The sequence below is a fragment of the Spermophilus citellus genome (assembly GCF_964194105.1).
Source record: "Spermophilus citellus genome assembly, chromosome: 5".
Classification (NCBI taxonomy): Eukaryota; Metazoa; Chordata; class Mammalia; order Rodentia; family Sciuridae; genus Spermophilus; species Spermophilus citellus.
The window spans coordinates 160,266,694-160,285,423 of NC_138186.1; the positions used below are offsets into that span (position 1 = coordinate 160,266,694).

Consider the following 18,730-nt stretch of genomic DNA (forward strand, 5'->3'; position numbering starts at 1 on the left):
AAAGTTAAAATCTGTGTGGGTACTTAGTTATGTCTTGTGCAGATATAAAAAAATGTTTAATTCATATGAATAAAAATGGTAAAACACTTAAAAACAATAGATTTACTTGTGCAAACAATAACAGATGATCCAATCTTGGGTGGCAAGCACTAATTTATTCTTTTTTTTTTTCTTTTTGAGATAGGATCTTATCACATTGCTCAGGCTGGCCTTGAACTCCTGGTTCTCCTGCCTCAGCGTCCTAAGTACCTGAGATTTTTAGGCACGTGGCACTGCAACTGGTAGCAGTAATTAATCTTAATGTATGTATCATATGTAAGACCAACATTTTAATCTTTTACATATACATTGATTTTTCATTGAAAATATCAGGTTTCCATTTTAAGACCTATATACATAACTCAGTCCATTGATATCTATATATAAATGACATTCAAATGAAATAGTAACCCCCCATGTGCACACACATATACACTTGTAACCAGTGAAAAAAGAAATCACTTCTATATAGATTGAGGGTTGATGAAGTCCAGAACTGAATCTCTAAAGAGTTAAAAATATGTGGGCTGGGGATGTGGCTCAAGCAGGAGCGCGCTCGCCTGGCATGCGTGCGGCCCGGGTTCGATCCTCAGCACCACATACCAACAAAGATGTTGTGTCCGCCGAGAACTAAAAAATAAATATTAAAAATTCTCTCTCTCTCTCCTCTCTCACTCTCTCTTTAAAAAAAAAATGTGGTGGTCCAGCTGCTTGATGGTATGCTACCTCACAGATTCAGTTCTATATTATTCAGTGTTGTTTTCAACCTCTGTTAAATTAGAAAATCCACCAAGAGTGGTGTCTAAGTTATTCCCCTCCACATACAGAGCTTGCTGAGCACAGGGCTATTGACCACTCAGGGGATCCTGCTGGACACCACCCCCATCTATTGGTCATCTGAATATAAAAGTCATATATTAAACTGACCAGGTTGGGGAATGTTTTAACTGAACTGTAATTAACCAGTATTTATTGGTCTACAATAATTTACTAACCTGAAAGTGAAACTTTTAGGGCAAAGTGAGAATTCTTGAGTCCAACTTGCAAATATATAACACTCCTTAGTGAACTATGCTACAAAAACTGTCTCTCATAGCCTGGCATAGCAGAGCACATGTGAAATCCCAGCAACTCCTGAGCTGATATAGGAGGATCACAAGTTCAAGGTCATCCTAGGCAACTTAGTGAAATCCTTATCTTCAAATAAAAAGGGCTGGGGAATCTAGCTTAGAGGTAGAGCGCTCCTGGGTTCAATTTCCAGTACCATACATAGAAAGAAGCCTTTTACTTCTAAATTCCTGTCTTTTCCTTTTGTATGAGACAGTCTTACCTTTTTGGCAGTTTCTGATTGACTTAGCATTTTTTCAGCATCCTCTAGCCAGGCTTGAAGACTAGCCACTGTGTTGCCATAGCGATCCCAGTTAGAGATCACTTCCTCCAGCATGCTCCTCACACTCCGTACTTCAACTGAGAGATTCCTCCACTGAGCTGTGGTTTCATTCATGAATTTCATCACATTCTCAGCTTCTTCCACTGCAAAGATAAAACCAGTTACAATTTTTATTTTGTATTTAAAATCCTCCATGCCTTTTTCCCCCTGTGGTCTTATATACTGGTGTGCATGCAATAGTATTAATCACCAATGCTAGAGTTCATTTCCAACAATTATGACATATTTACAAATTGAAAACAAAGACATTTTACAAATTGTATCTTCACACTAACATAACCTCTCATTTCCCTGATTGTGATATTCAAATTATTCCATTTTTTTTGCTTTTAATCCTTAGAATTTAAAATAGGATGAAAATTGTGACTTAGAAAAAAATGATGCTTATTTTGCTTTCTAAGAAGATGACTACATACACAACACACACACAACACATGAGTATAACTGCATGGGTTAAACACTACACAGAGTCAAGAGAACTGAATCTAATAATATCCTCTCCAAGGCCAATGGCATGGTCACACAAAGATTTTGCAGAGAAGAAAATTGAACTGATCACATTGAAACCTGTGGATTGTAAACACTAATGTAGTCATCACTGCAGCAAATTCTGCAGTGTGTTTTACCTGAACCATCTGCTTTGACGTACATCTCAGCTGTCTGTTTCAGGATCTGGTATGTCACTTCATATTGTTCAAAGAACTTGCTATTTTCTATGAAAGACTAGAAAAGAAGGAATGGTTGGTTAGGAGAGAGGAAACATGGGGCTAGTGTAGAAATGGCAGAGTCAGTTTTCTTCAGTATAGATATGTGCATATTTTATCCAAATTTGCCAACCTCACTCTTCTTGAAAATATGAAATTAATTCTACTGTTTCAAATAACATAAGGTTATTCTGAGCATATAAAATGATTCTATACTCTTTCTAACTCAGCACTAGATTGAGAAAATAAGCTATTTTTTACCACCCAAGGATTTGTTCTTTGATAAGACAGAAGTTTCTCCAGAGAATCTGGGCCTAACATTAGAAAGAACTAAATTTGGAGGAACATTTCAGTGTCCCACTGTGTTTAAGCTGTGTGAGTCTGTTGTTCTTTGAACATTAGTCCTGGTGAATGACTGATCAAGGAACTTCAGATTATAAATACATGTCAGGGTATACTTAAAATAAAAACTGGAAAAATTTAAATGATCAAATATATCATCTGTGTTTTTGATGGCCTCATATTTAAATTACCTAGTATAAAATTTACAAGACATGTGGTATCTATATCTGTATGTAATTTACATATGCAATAGTCAGTGTTGGCAAATAGATAAAATAAAACCAAGAACATGCAAAAAAAATTCTCAGGTTAATATTACTATTTTTTTGTGTTTTTTAAATTTGTTTTAATTAGTTACACATGACAGTACAATGCTCTTGACATATAATACATTTGAATCAGATGGGATATAATTTCATTTTTCTGAGTGTACAGGTTGGAGTCACGTATACACCCCTACTATTGTTAATGTTATAAAATAACTCATGTACATTGGTCATGCAATCATGTATATACCCCTACTATTGTTAATGTTATAAAATAACTCCTGTCTCAAAGATGGTTCTTACTCCTATAAACTAGAAAATTAATGATATTATAGTTAACATATCACCAAAGTATCTTGAATTTCTTCTAATAGCATAATGATTCCCATGATTTTAATTCTTTAAAATTCTTGATAGGTGTCACTATCATAGAATTCAAAAATTATCCTTCAGAAACTTGCTGAAGTCCTGTATAGTTTGCTGATGTATGCTCCCTATGGAGATGCAAAAGACTGGTATGTAGATACAAAACTCAATGTACATCAATTGCATAGACATCCCTAGATTTTTACCAATGTTTTCCATGTTTCAAGATAAAATTTAAATATATATATAATACAAATATAGTTTAAAAGTATAAAATACATATATAATTTTAAAACATATATAATACACTATAGATCATTTTATAGTTACCAAGCCTTTACTTGTAAATAAACTGTTTTTCAGGAATAAAGTGAATAGAAAAAGCTGTGAATTACATGGAATGAGAAGTTCCATGATCAATATTTTATTTAATAACTTTAATAGGCTTTACAATTTTTCTTTGAGAATTACATAAGACAATAGTATCTAGTTAATTCCTTATTTAGCCTTATTATCTATTTCTAATTCCCAGTTGAGAAAAGAATAATTCACTGGAATTTAAATTGTGAATAATTTGGTCAAACAAGCAAGCCATGATTTTATCAAAAATAAACAAGTCATGATTTGATCAAAACTGGAAAACCACATCTAATGTTCAAGACACTGTTGAAGAAATTTAAGAAATAACTATATTTAACAAAGTTTAAGAAAGTAGTCTCTGCAAATTTTAAAAATAGTCACTGCAAATTTCAAAAAGCTATTGGGAAAACAATTGTTCTAAGTGTCAAAAAAGGAAAAATAGTGCCTGTAGTGGTAGGAAGACTTAAATACCTAAATAGTCTAGAACAGTTTACAAATTAACTAAAAACCAATAAAAGAAAAACCTTATTTCTGGATTCATTTTTGGTCCAAGGGGAGTGTTTAAAGAATGCTAGAAATGTAGAAATTTATTAAAGTATTTTTGAGCTCTCTTACTAAGAAAACTAGGTAATTAGCTTTTAAAAGAAGATAAACTTGTTATTTTAATTTTTTATTGATTTATGTAATTTGGTTCCTTCTGAATATGGAGCATATGAATTATCTTGTCTATTAAAACCACTTTAGAAAGAGAACTAGTAAATTGCCTTTTTACTGAAAGCTGTCTGGACATATCTATTATAAAAAATGTACAAGTAAATATGAAGATGAATATTTTAAATACTAAGAAAAGGATTCACTTCTTTCAAAATTAGGCTGGAACTTGGATGTAAAATTTAACAAGCAAGCTATGTTAATCAGGGAACTTTTAAAGTTAAAGGTACTTGAAGAAAAATAAGCTATGTCTTATGACATTAAATTGAAAATATTAGTGAAGTTTGATCCAACATAGTCTCACAAGATGAGTGTAGATATAATAAATAAAAAGTTCCATTGATTTCATTCAATGGAAGGTAAGCCAGATAATTTAAGATTTTTAAAATAAATTTTGAGAAGTGGTTTCATCAGGATTCAAAATTTATATTAATAAAATAGTTACAAATAATAAAACAAATATTCACATTACTGATATTGTACCTACACAGACCACAATTCCAAGAGCTCTTTCTTTCTGTTACATGAAACATTACAATGTTATCTTATTTTTCCATGTTAGAGTTGAAGCATGTTTAATGAACATGGTCATTGCCAACAAATCTGACAGCAAGGATCAAATTAAGTACCTTCAGATTACCTCACAGTATGTAATCACTTATCAATAGCATATGGCCAAGCTTATCTACCATGGGCATCTGTGAAGCATTTTCCAAGAATTTCTAAGCACTAAGCAGCCACATACCAGAGCTATGGAAGCCCATCTCTAATGCTCTTAAAAAGTATAATCTTTCTGTTTTTTAAATGATTAAGAATGAAAATTCAGACTAAGGAAAAGATAATTAGGGACTCTTCACGGCCTAAATATTATTATAACAAACACGTAGCAGCATGAGGCTCATTACGATATCTTATTTTAAGGAGCCAAAAAAGGATAGCATTTAAGCAACTGCCTTCATGATTTTATTGAAAAGTCCTCATGATTTTTGGAATGGTCTGTGCTAAACTGAATGATTTTCCCCTAAAACTCCAGAAAGGTTGAAAGGTCTATGGGGTGTGACATGTAAAATAGTATGCTTCAGTCTTTATTCCTCTCTAACTCCTGTTGTTCTATTATCATTATCATTGTTATTTCTATTACAAACTTACTAACCTTCTAAAACTTCTAAAAGTTGGCTTTCACAAAGTCACAGGTATTAAATAGACCAGGATTCAAACACATCTCTCTGTGATTGATGGCACAGTGTCAATAACCCCTGAGCTCTGAGCCCACATCTAGCTGCCTAGCACACACTTAATAGCCCTGCTAAGGCTATAGTTTGCAAGTGCGGAACACTATCAAATCTGGACCAATACGAAACAGAACCAATGTCTAAGTGAACAACATCTTCAGTTCACTAGCATGCAACATGTATCAATGATTTGGTCTTTTCATTAGTTTTTTTCTCATGGATTATTTAGATAGTAATATTCAGTACCCTTGCAAAGGGGAAAGATCTGGATTTAAATTTCAACTCCACATCTTACCAACTCTGCTTCCTGAAGCCCGTGTCTTGGCCTTTGAAGGCCCCAGTCCTTCTACCCTGCTTGCTGAGTACAAATCTATGTGGAAACACCCAGCCCAAAAGACTATCAAGGGGACAAAAAAATGAAACACTCAATATCCAGTTACTAAAACTGTTAAGCAAAATAAAAAGATCTTAAAACCCTTTATGACAAGAAACATGAGCAATAAGTAGGTATTTTTCACAAGGGAATGAAAATATTAGGGAATATTCATTAAAACTTGCTGTGGATATAGGGTAATTATCAACTTCATAAATAATTGTGAACATTACAAAGCAGTGTGCCATTAGAAGCTTAGTGAACTCTTTAACTTTATGGAGTAGGCAAGAAGTACTGACTTTTGATCATTAATAACAATTCTCTATTTATATATCTTTTGAGAAGTTCAAAGAGAATTATTAATATCATTGTATTGGAACATTAACCTGGTGAAATATTCCCATTAGATATTTAAATATGATTGGCTGTTCTAAAATAACTAGAACAAAGAATGAATCCTGTATAATTAACTACTGGGCTCAGAGTGCATCATTTGGTATGACTAAACCTGAAAATATAAATGCATATCTATATTTAATATTTAAGACACTAACAATTTCTTAAATTAAAAAAATTAAAATTTTCATTAATTTCTGAAATAACTACAAATGAATAAAGAAACCTATAACAGGCTTCCCTTTTTTGGGGGGGACAAATGTTTCCTAGACAATTTTAGTCTGGAGAAAAAATTTTACTGTAAACCAGTTAAATCTTTTTGTTTCAACACATATTGTTCACACATCACTTAGAAAGTAAAATTATTATGTTGCAAAATAAATTATGGTTTTAAGATGCTTCTGTAAAGATACAATTTCCAAAAGTATTCAAGCACAAGGATTATTAATTCACTGTGACAGATTAGGTTACAGTGGGCTTATGTTTTAAACGTTGATCAATTTATCATTTGTAATTTTGTGTTTAAACATAAATGGAAGAGCAGAGGACTGAGATACCCTATTAATATGAATTATATTAGCAAACTGGGGCTGCAAATAAACTGGGGGGCATGTTTAATGGACTAAGAGGAAATATTTAAGTATAATGCACTAACTTCATGCAAATGGAACTGTGTTGGTTATAGAACAATCTGATTCTTACATTAACAAAAGGCTACAATTTCAAGTAGATATGGGATTACCTCTACTAAGAGCCCCAAATATGAGATAATCTTCAAAAATTAAGTTGGTAGAGATTCATACACAAAATTTTACACTGCCTGTGTGCACACAGGAGCAAGAAGCTCAGGGAATGACCATGAAGGAGACACATGGGCCCCCACCTAAAAATAAATAGTTCCCAAGTGGACAACTGAAAATTGTTCCCAAACTACTGTCAACTGGATTTTAGAAGACATAAAGATTTATGTACTGCAATTCAGTTTCAAAGGAGCAACTGGTTCCAATCTAAGGACTGGGTATGCAATTCAAAAATGTTTTTAAGAAGTAAAGCCCAGTCACAATGGTTTAATATAGTTAAAGCAGCAAACCTACCTACAGTTTTAAAGAACAGATTCCAAAGAATATAAATTTATATTTTATATGATTTTGAAAAGCCCATAACCTTAGATCTAATCCATTTAACACACTGACACTTTATGTTTTAAATTCAAGATTACAACAATAATGTCAATTAAACTAGCAAGTGTTAAATTCTAACTCTATGAGTCCCCTGGTTTCTCTGTTAAAGCAGCAGGGACTTACGATGTAGTTTTGTAGAAGCAGCTCCACTGACTCTCGTCTCCCGTACTTGATGATCCAAGACTTTAGCTTTGACTCTGCAAGAACCAGCAGTGAGAGCAGACGGTACTTTAATTCTAGAAATTCCATTTTCATTAAGTGCAGCTCTGATGTGGAGGAAACAAAGTGAAACCTAGAAATAAAACAGGGAGATTTCACGGAATGTAACTAATAGTAACAGAACGATGCTTACTTAACCTGTTACATGGCAGCCTTAAATATCAGGCAGCCACAAGGTCCACCAAACTCTAGCTGATCACTACTGTCTGGGGATTGGGTTCCTTTTCTAGCTCTGGGTTTAAAGGCAAAATATTATTGATTGAAGTCTTTGAGTTAGTTCTCTCCCCTGCCAACACATCTCTCATCTGTTTCTTTTATAAGCTGTTTTTGCAATATTACATAATGTTCCTTACAGTACTGAGTAAAAAATACAGGCTCTGAAGAAACCATGCCTGTGATTTTCAGGCTGTGGGTACATCCAGGCTGAGTCTTTTCAGTTAATAATATATTAGAATGTTGGCATTCTTAGCCTATGTTATAGGAGCCTACTTTTCATTTACCAAATGCAAGCATCTATGCTTTTAAAAAACAAAACAAAACAAATGATTGATTAAAAAGAAATGTAAAAAAATCATCTACCTAGCATTTTAAAAGAAGATTTCATTTAAAACCAGATAATTCTCTTACCTCTCGGCCATGTCCTCTAATTGATCAGGTGGCACTGGGATCCCGTTGACAGACCTGGTCCGATAGATTTCATGGAATGCTCTTTTGTGGGCATCTGTGTTTTGAAGCAGATCCTAAGATACAGTTTTAAAAAAATAAAAAATGAGGAAACATGTTCACAGGAGGCTGGGAAGCATAATTTTCAGCCTGCACAGATGACTCAATGTATTCAACAATTTGATCTTGCTGCCACGTTCATAAGCAGCCTGGTGCCTACCCCAGGCTTTTACCTTGAGCAGGAGCCCGGGGCTTGTGCATAAGACACGGTGCTAGAGCTGTGTCTAATAATTATGGCATCTTTTAAACACACATGACACTTATACAGCAATGCATTCAGATTTTAAAGGTACATGATCCAAAGGGAAATGTAATTATTGCTATAAACAACAATTTCAGTATTTTTCTCCTTCCTGAAATTTTGGATTCATTGGTTTTTACAAAGCATAAAAGTGAGCACCACATATTTAACTCTTTAATGGTAAGAAGTAACAGGCTTTCTTTTTTAAAAAAATATTTTTTAGTTGTAGTTGGACACAATACCTTTATTTTATTTATTTTTATGTGGTGCTGAGGATCGAACCCAGTGCCTTGCACATGCTAGGCGAGCGCTCTACCGCTGAGCCATATAGCCCCAGCCCCCTAGAAGTAATAGGCTTTCTACTGTTATTTTACTTTGAATGTGTGCAGGCTATTTTAAGTAATATTTGCTTGCCATCTCATGTAAACTGATAAGATTACAATATATTTTGAAAACATCCTTTTGGTTAGAAATTTTTCAAGTGCAGGGGATATCTTATATCATTTATTTAGGTTGGTTTGATCCTTCTTGGTTTGTTTGTGGCATTTTTTTTTTACCATCCACAACTTATTTATAAAGAGAATATTTGTTTTTCCAGAACCCCTAGCCAATCTGTCCCGCATACACAAGGAGAGAGTGAGGGGAAAAGAGATTTATGCCATATTTTCTATAGTTTTAGTTAGTTTCCCATCAGCAGAATAAATACTCTATAGTGTGTCACCCATTGAAAATTAAGACACATAGCCCACCAAAATGACAAACTAAAATTAATATTATTTCTCTCAAAGAAAGATTTTGTGGATCCAATGGAGAAAAAAGACACAAATATATCCCAAAACAAAAAATAGTTGAGGGAAGAAACAAGCAATGTCTTTATATTGTAAATTAAAATGTTAAGGCCTTTGTGTATTTGTCCACTTAAGTGACATCCTGACATTATCAAAAACCTCAGGGCCAACCTTTGATAAACTTTGCTATGATCACATTTGACTTAAGCCTATAGATCACTGTAGATAGACTCATGAGTCTTGGTGCCAGACAGAGGATCCCGTGAGCAGTCAAGACCTGACTCAAAGAGGACAGGGGCCAGAGGCCTACTCTCAGAGCAGCCCTGAGGTTAAGTAGTTAGTCACTACTCCTTTATCACACACTGACACATTTCTGTGGTTTATGATCTTGGCTAATTTCCTCAAGTGACTGCAAGGCAAACTTGGAACTGTCACCGCAGCTAGCTCTGATTTGCTATACCTGACAATTTTTAATAGCGTGTACATTGAAAAAAGTCTTTACAAGATATCAAAACAAACAAAAACATCTTCACACATAGGATAAATGAACATCTACGGCTGGCATAATGTTACAACTTCCTTTGAAAGGCTCTTTCACTCTAAAACAACTCTAGATGTTGAATGAACCTTGTGATTTTAATTCATCTTACTCAATTCATAGGAAGCAAGCAAGCAAGCAAAAAAAGAGTCTCCCATTCTTAGTAAATCATGACACCAAATGATCACACAGCTGTGGGCAAAATAAAAGTGAAAAATGAGATTGTCTTGGGAAAGTAGCTAGACACTGCTTCATGATATTGGGTCTTGGAAAATAAACAGGGTGAGACATTGAAACTGGATTTCCTCCATGTAACTAGAGCTCTTGACCAGTGTGAATGTGCTGGTCCGGCTACCAGGAAATACAATAAGGAGAGAAGCAATGATCACAATCCACAGGAAAAAAGCCACCATGGGTGAGAGCCAGCAGAAATAGAAAATTAATAGCACTAGAGAAATGCCAGTTATTTAATACTGGACAACACAGTATGTAAGTCAGAGGGAAAATGATCTGGCTAATGTCAAATATATATGGCCAAATTTTAAGGAAAAATGTACTATGCAATTAAAACAAATAACTTTGAAGCCACTAGATAGAAAACCATAGAATAAATAAGAAAACCAGTTAGCCAACAGACAAGACCTCCACCATAAACTTTTAAATAGCATGAATGTAGAAAAAGAAGGAGGAGTTAGAGGAGGGTAGAGGAGGAAAAGACCAGGGTAAATAGTAAGCAGAGTGAGATGATAAAAACAAATTCAAGTTCAATGTATCAATACTCAAGAATAAATATGAATGTGGTATAAACTTATTAGTTAAAAGGTAGAAATTGATCTGGGTGCTATGGTACATGCCTGTAATCCCAGCAGCTCAGGAGGTAAGTAGGAGGATTGCAAGTTCAAAGCCAGCTTCGGCAAAAGTGAGGTGCTAAGCAACTCAGTAAGACCCTGTCTCTAAATAAAATACAAACAGGGCTTGGAATGTGGCTCAGTGGTTGAATGCCCCAGAGTTCAATCCCTGGTATCAATCCCCCTCCAAAAAAAAAAAAAAAAAAAAAAGGTAGAAATTGACAGATTGAAGAAAGAAACAAAATAGATTAATTTGCCTTTTACAAAGAGAGACACATAACCATGAAGATCATGGAAAGGTTGAAATTAATAGGATGGAAAATTACATGTCAGATAAAAAGTAACTGAAAGAAAACTGGTATAAATGTATTGACATCAGCCAAAATAGATTTCGAACCAGAAATCATTAAAAGGAGTTAATTGCTTAATGATGTAGCTTGCAACTTACTGGAAGACACATATTAATCCTGAACTTAAATTACCTAGTAAGTCTCAAAACAGATAAAGCAAAAGCAACAGGGAGAGGACAGACCCACCCACTGCGGGAACTCCGCTGCTGGGTCATCTCCACCGTTTGATCTTAGTATGTGGCTCAGTCTTTGATTCTTTTCCTCTTCCTGTCTACACTTCTGTATTTCATTTCCAGTCCCATATCTTTAAATAAACCTCTATGTGTCAAGGACTGCATTTTTATTTCCAGTCTGTGCCTCTTTCCAGAGGTTTTATCTGGTATCCCCGACTGCCTAATCCACAGGTCAAGTTGCAGGAGAAGAGACCTCATCTTGCCCCACAGTGAACATGTAATCTTGCCTCCTAAACCTGCATCAGTGTTTCCCCAACTCAACTGATGGAAACTCCATTTTTTCAGTTGCTCAGTCTAAAAATCATAGGTTTATTTATGATTCCTCTTCCTTCACAGTCCATATTTGATGCTCAAAATATATTCTGAATCTCAGCACTTCTCACCAGCTCTACAGCTACCAGTTTGGTTCAAAACACTCAACTTGCATTATTGAAACTGTGTCCTGGCTTCTGTCCTCCATCTATTCTATTCTGTTCTCACACAGCATCTTGTAAAAACACTGCCATTTCTACAGTAAGAAAATGGATGAGAAAGGATGGTTAGGACATGACAGAGAAAAACAAGTGCCTAAGTAGGGATAAAGGAAGAGAAAAGATACAAAGAAACAGGATTGGGGAAAAAAAAAACAAAAAACAAAAAACAAAAACCAGGGCATTAACTGCAGGCACAGGAAAGATTACAAAAAGAATTTTAAATGTATAATAAGTTAAAATAATGAATTAGTTGATCATTTTATTTTATTTTATTTTTTTGAGACAGGGAATCACTACACTATCCAAGATGGCTCAGAACTTGCCATCCTCCTGCTTCAGTCTCCTGAGTAGCTGGGATTATAGGTGTGTATCACCATGCCCAGCTTGGAAAAGTATATTTTGACCAGCTTTATGCTAGAAATAAAGAAATAAATTCATAGAAAGTCTGAATTAGCAATATTGACTCAATTAATTTTGTAAGTCCAAATATGGGGATACAGCAACAATAACAACAACAAATCCAATAACCTTGTCCCTATGGAGTGAACACTAGAGTGCAGGAAATCCATCAGTCAATAAGCAGGTGATTAAGACAGATAACAGTTGAGATGATGGGACAAATATCAAGCAGGAAAGAGGGTTGGGGGTAGCTGTAATCTCAAAAAAGGGTAGCTGTAATCTCAGAAAAGTCTGACTAAAAGAGGACCTTTTAGTGATGGTCAAAGCAGATGAGGCAGAAGGAAACAGGAATATTGGTAAGACAAGATTATTCCAGAGGGATGGTAAAGCCAAGCCCTGCAATGTGTTTGCCTGTTTGATGCCACCTTTCCAGTGAGGTTTCTCTGACTACCATATTTAAAATTGCAACAATACCCAATTCTCTATGCTTTTAACCTTCTAACCTAATTTTATTTATTATGTTTATTATTTTTGTTTGCATTCTCCCACGGGAAGTTAAGTTATATAAGGCAAGAGTCTTTTGTCTGTATTGCTTATGGGTATTTCACAAATGCTTAGAGCACTATTTTCATGTAACAAGTGCTCATTTAAATTTTATTGAAAATTCAGTTAAGATTAGAAAGGTACAGCCAGGGGTATAGGTAGAAACCTGAATGAAGAAAGAATTTCATGAATGCAGAAACAACCATGTAAAGTGCTTCTGACAGGTGAGGAAAGATAAGGACTGAGAACTGGCTATTATGAGGACCAAGACACATCCTGGTCAACTTGTCCTGGGTAACATGGGGAAGAAAAGCCTGTTTGGGAATAGGTTCTACAGAGAATGGGAGAAGAAGATTTTGAAACAAAAATGGGCAATTCTTTTTAAAAGTTTTTTCAGTAAAAAGAAGTAAAACTGAATGGCTGTTGGAAAGGTAGAATTAAGAAAGTGATTTTTTAAGATGAGAGAAACGACATGTATTTATTTGTGGATAGGAAGAATCCAACAGAGATTGAGGGGGAAGAAAGTAAAGTGAAGAAGGACAGGAATTCTCTCCTGGAGGGAGAGGGAGGATGGGCTCCAGGCACTCGTAGAGGGATTGGCCTGAGCCGGGTGCACAGATGGTTCATCCATAGTAACAGGAGTGGAGACCGAGTATTCAGGCACAGATGCAAGTAGGTGGGCTGATGTGGTCGTGGGAGCTGCGGAAATTCTTTTCTGGTTGCTTCTATTTTCTCAGAGAAATAGGAAGCAATGTCAACAGCTAAGAATGAGGATGGGGAGGAGGTGTGGAAGGCTTGGGGAAAGGAAGCATAAAATAGTTGTCCCAGAAATGGAGGAGTGAGTTGGGAAATGCCCTGGGAGAGCCAACCAGCCTTAGGGCCCAGGTGGGTTAGTCACTGTGTGGGGGTGGGGGGTGTTTTTCTCCAGCCACAGTCAGCTCCATGTGTGTGGGACGAACCAGGCAGAGGCAGAGGTGGGTTTGCGCCAGCACTATTTTCTTTTTAAACCAGGATAGTAGGACAAAGTGAGATATGCATAAGGGACTGAGAAATGCACAAGGGGTGACTCTTTTGAACACTGAGGGAAGGGCCCAGAGGGCAGGGGTGAAATGAAGAGGGTGGGATGCCGGAAAAAGCCAGAGCATCAGTGGCTTATAGGTCATGGAGGGTGAAGTCACATGTGGCAGAAGAGACGCTCGGCAAAGTGGGGTGGAGGTTTCAGCTTTTGATGATGACCACTGCCAGCTGTGACCACGGAGTGGGCAGTGAAGGTGGGACAAAGGACATGGTCATGAGGAGGAGATGGTCAAGGTACTCAGAGGCCAGGATATTGGGAGAACCACCTGTGGCTTCCTGAGATCACTAAACACTAAGCACCATCTAGAAAGGAGGAGGAGTGACCTAGGTAGGGTAGACAACCCTGGGAAAGATGGAGTCTAAGAGCCAGTCTTATGACTCCTTAAGACTTGAAAGCCTTACTTTGTTAAAGCAATAAGACTCCCAATAAACCTCATTCTACATGTGCTACAGTCAATAGCTCTGCAGGCACGTTTTAATCTTAATGCTCAAGACAACTGAGATTATCAGCTGTGATGCCTTGGGAAAGTCCATTAACCTCTCTCTGCCTTTTGCATAAGACAACAATACTACCTATCTCAAATATGTCATTATGGATTCAGCAAAAATTAAATATTTAGGACCAAAAACATGGTTAAATCCTCCCTCGTAATTAACTATGTTCATTGTTATTTTACTAGATAACTGAGCCCTGGGGTATCTGGAAGATAGAAAAGATAGTATGGGTATAATTTGCTTTGCAATATAAATATATTTTGATATAAATGTAAGTTAACTTTTCAAAAAATACTAAAAAGAAAAAGAATTGGCAGAACCATTCACAAAGTAAACTCTTTGAAACATGCATGTTAGAAATGATCTGAATCCAATTTACAAACACTGCCTATGTATTAAAAGTGATGAAATGGTGTTATATTTCTAAAAAATGTGTGAGGAGGGCAGAAAACCAAACATTCTAAATTATTACACCATGTTTAAGTTTTCTTGACAAGACTTGGAATTACTTTTTCTGAATTAAGTTCTATAATGCTCTTTTCTCAAATTATTGAATCTCTGATCAGGTATAGGGTAGATGCTTCAAACTGATACTCTGATTTAATGTTATTGAGGGAACCTAGAATTTTAATCATCTCAGCAATGATTTAAATGTCTCACTTTTTAAAATTTAGCTTATCTGAGGCATTTAACAAATAAATGTATTTTTGAACAAATTAGAATTGATCTTGTAATTGGTAATTGCATTGTATCAGGATTGTGCTATTTTAAGTAACTGTGCCCAGGCCTAGTAAAAGTTTCTGTCTCAATAAAATAATGATTCAGAGATTCACCTTGAACCTGGCCTTTGTTCCTACTTGCCTTTGCTTGCTTCCTATTGTCTCTATTGCATGCCCAGTTTTCTCTTTTTACTGTCCTTTTGTTAATCTCAGATAACCATCTTCTCTGACTACTGTCCTTGTGGGTCTCCCAGCTCCACTTCTTTTCTGGTTAATGTGGCTTGTTTACTACACTCCAGTAGAGAGACTTCCTCTACTTGTAATGCAGGCAGTTGGCACAGTGTCTCTCCTTCTTCTCTTTCTGTCCCTCTTTCTGTGTCTCGGTCTCTACCTCTTTCTCTCTCTCCGGGATCCAGAAAGGGCTTCAGATTCTACAGTCACTTAAGTATACAGATTAGTACACACATCATCCCAACTTAAAGCTTTCCTCAGGGGCTGATGTCATCTATAGTGAACCTTGAATTGATATTCCTATAAAACCCTACCATTATCTAGCAAATAGGGCAGTTGCATTGTTGAACATTTTCCCTGTGGTATAAATCTACTATGTAAACAACAAGCACACCAGTGTTTCTCAAACCTTCAGTTTAAAGGCACCACAAGTACCAGGGCCTTATCTGTCATGGGCACCCATTTGCCCTGTGCTGAAATCCGGCACAGAGCTAACCCATGGTATTCATTTTGCTGAATTAACATTCAACTCAAAATTAGTATACATAGTACATTTTAAAAATGAATTCTTCTGTATCAAATATTCACAGAAATTAAAATAGTTTCAATTATTACATGTTTCATAGGAAGAGAAAATTTTTTTCTTTTTTTTATTGGTTGTTCAAAACATTACAAAGCTCTTGACATATCATATTTCATACTTTAGATTCAAGTGGGTTATGAACTCCCATTTTTACCCTGTATACAGATTGCAGAATCACATCGGTTACAAATCACATTTTTACATAATGCCATATTAGTAACTGTTGTATTCTGCTACCTTTCCTATCCTCTACTATCCCCCCTCCCCTCCCCTCCCATCTTCTCTCTCTGTCCCATCTGCTGTAATTTAATTCTCTCCCTTGTTTTTTTAAAATTTTTTCCCTTTCCCCTCACAACCTAGGAAGAGAAATTATTACATGTTACATATGCTTAATTGCTAATTTATTAAGTGGTATTAATTGGCATTTTTTTTCTAATTTTAATATATTAGGAGTCTCAAAATGGCTTAATGTTTCTATGCTTCTGAGAAGTCTGAATGTGGCCCAAACTAGGAAAACTTGTGACTCCATTTCATCTCAAGCCTGAACTCAAATGGTGTTGGGGAAGCTAATATCCATACAGAAGAATGAAAATGGACCCTTATTTCAACTCAAAGTGGATTAAATATTTAAACATAAGAAAGGAAATGGTATAACCATTAGAAGAAAACTTCCCTATGGAAAGCTCTATGACATTGACTTGGGCAATGAGTTCTTAGATATGAACCCCAAAGCACAGGCAGCAGAAGCAAAACCAGACAAATGAGATCATATCTATCTCCACATTTCCTGCAGAGCAAAGGAAACGATCAAGAGAGTGAAGACAACTCACAGACTGGAAGACAATATTTTCAAATCATACTTTGCATAAGGGGCTAACACCTGAAATATATAATGAACTTGATAATGGCAAGGAAACAAGTATGCCTTTTAAAATAGGAGAAGAAAAAGGAAAAAGGTAGGGAGGGAATTCCATCAAAACAGAAGACAGATGAGTGAACCAGATGAAGGGGATTGAGGGGGAGGAGGGGGAATGGGAGACAAATATCATATGATTTTGTATAATTGATCTCAATGACAGGTAGAATCTAAAAAAGTTGAACCCATAGAAGTACAGGGTAGAATGGTGGTTAGCAGAGGCCTGGGATGGAGGACATGGATGGGGAAAGGGAGACCCTGGACAATGAGAACAAAGTTCTAGATCGGGGGAGGGTTCTGGTGTTCTCTAGCATGACATGGTGACCTCAGTTAACAGCCATGTACTATGCATTTCAGAATGGTTAAGAGAGCATTTTAAATTTTCTCATCACACAGACATGATAAATATTTGAGGTAATGAATATGCTAACTACCCTGATTTGATCATTCTACAATGGATACAGGTATTGCAACAGCACATTGTACTTATAATTGTATATGTAATTATTATGTCAATTAAAATTATTTTAAATTAAAAGAAATAGGAGTTTCTGCAGGCACCAAAAGGCCAAGAATAAATGAAGGCGGGACCCAAGTGTGGTCTACAGCTGACTTAGGATCTGGCTGTCAGTCATGTTGGACCGGCTAATCAGGGTTTGAGTGTGCTGATCTGAAAGACCAGAAGTGTAAATGGCATGGGGTTTCTGTGTTTCTACATCTCTAGCTCCAGAAATAAGGTCCCAGAGAGGCATGAAATGATATTTGTCATGAATTTGCCTTTTGATCTAGTCTAGAATAAATAATAGTCTATTTCCTTGGGGTAACTAAATAAAAACTGTATGTTCATACACACACAAATATCAATAATTTGGGAGAAAATATACATGATCTAAAAATTGCCCATATGTGGTCAGGAATAGAAATTTCTGCTGATCAGTTAGTTTTCAGGACATTCAGTAAAACCTCACCAGCATGACACAGAATGGGGAACAGAAGCTCAATTACAAATTGCATGACTACATTAATGAACAACAGCATTTTAGCTGGGTCTTTACTATCACAAAATGCAAAGAAGTACATTGGAACTTATATACAACTGAACATGCACTACACTGAAAATGTCCAAAATGACTAAGGTGCCATTAAATTCTAGCAACACCACTTCCCAAGGCTTCCTCACTCCACCTTGCAGTACCAGGTCCCAAGAAATCTTGCCTGGTCTCCTTGGAGGATGGAGTCAAGAGCCAATCACCTGTAAATTCATACTACCTGTAAGCTTATCTTTTAGAACATAACATATAGCAGCAGAAATAACAAAGATGGTTGAAAATATGGCCCAGAGCTAGTGGGAAATATCTCAGGAAATAAACCTACTGGAATTTTCATGACTTAGTACAAGAAAGGAAAGTGTAAATTAGAAAACGTCTAAGAAGGATGTCTCTGATGGATGTCTCAGAGGGCTCCACTGCAGCTTCTGTCAGACTGTAAAGTTTTCCAACCAGAATTTTTACCTTATGTTGCTCCAGTTTCCGTTGTATTGTGTTTGCTGTTTCCTCATGGACTTGCTGAATGGTTATTTCCTCTCTCAGGGCCACCTCTGCCCTGTACAGCCAGGCACCTATAGTGCCCAGAGGCGCAGGAAGAGATTTATCAAGCTGTATATGCCAATCAAAGAGCTGAAATTCCAAAAAATGAGAAAAGTAAAATATCTTCTACACAGAAGAAAATTCTTAAAAATTTCCCCAAACGATTGTAAAGTCTACAGAAAGTTTTAAGTTAATAATTGCATGTTTATTTAATATATATCAACTAAACAAACATCTATTTCTGAGTGTGATATTTTGGGTATGGGGAGAAAACTATAGACACAAACAATTTTTGAGGAAACTTAAGATACATCTTAAACATGGAAGAATATTATTATGAATGTACGC

General features: G+C 35.9%; 1 protein-coding gene across 4 annotated transcripts in view; it reads right to left on the reverse strand.

The window, feature by feature from the left end:
- SYNE1 (spectrin repeat containing nuclear envelope protein 1) overlaps positions 1-18,730 on the reverse strand; it is a gene marked incomplete at its 5' end in the record, with an annotated part of 432,633 nt that overhangs the window by 289,007 nt on the left and 124,896 nt on the right. For all 4 annotated transcript variants that reach the window (XM_081295717.1, XM_081295719.1, XM_081295718.1 and 1 more), the window contains 5 exons: positions 1,370-1,572; positions 2,116-2,212; positions 7,544-7,712; positions 8,267-8,379; positions 18,308-18,472. In XM_081295717.1, coding sequence (XP_081151843.1) covers positions 1,370-1,572; positions 2,116-2,212; positions 7,544-7,712; positions 8,267-8,379; positions 18,308-18,472 — 747 coding nt within the window. The remainder of the gene's footprint in view (positions 1-1,369; positions 1,573-2,115; positions 2,213-7,543; positions 7,713-8,266; positions 8,380-18,307; positions 18,473-18,730) is intronic.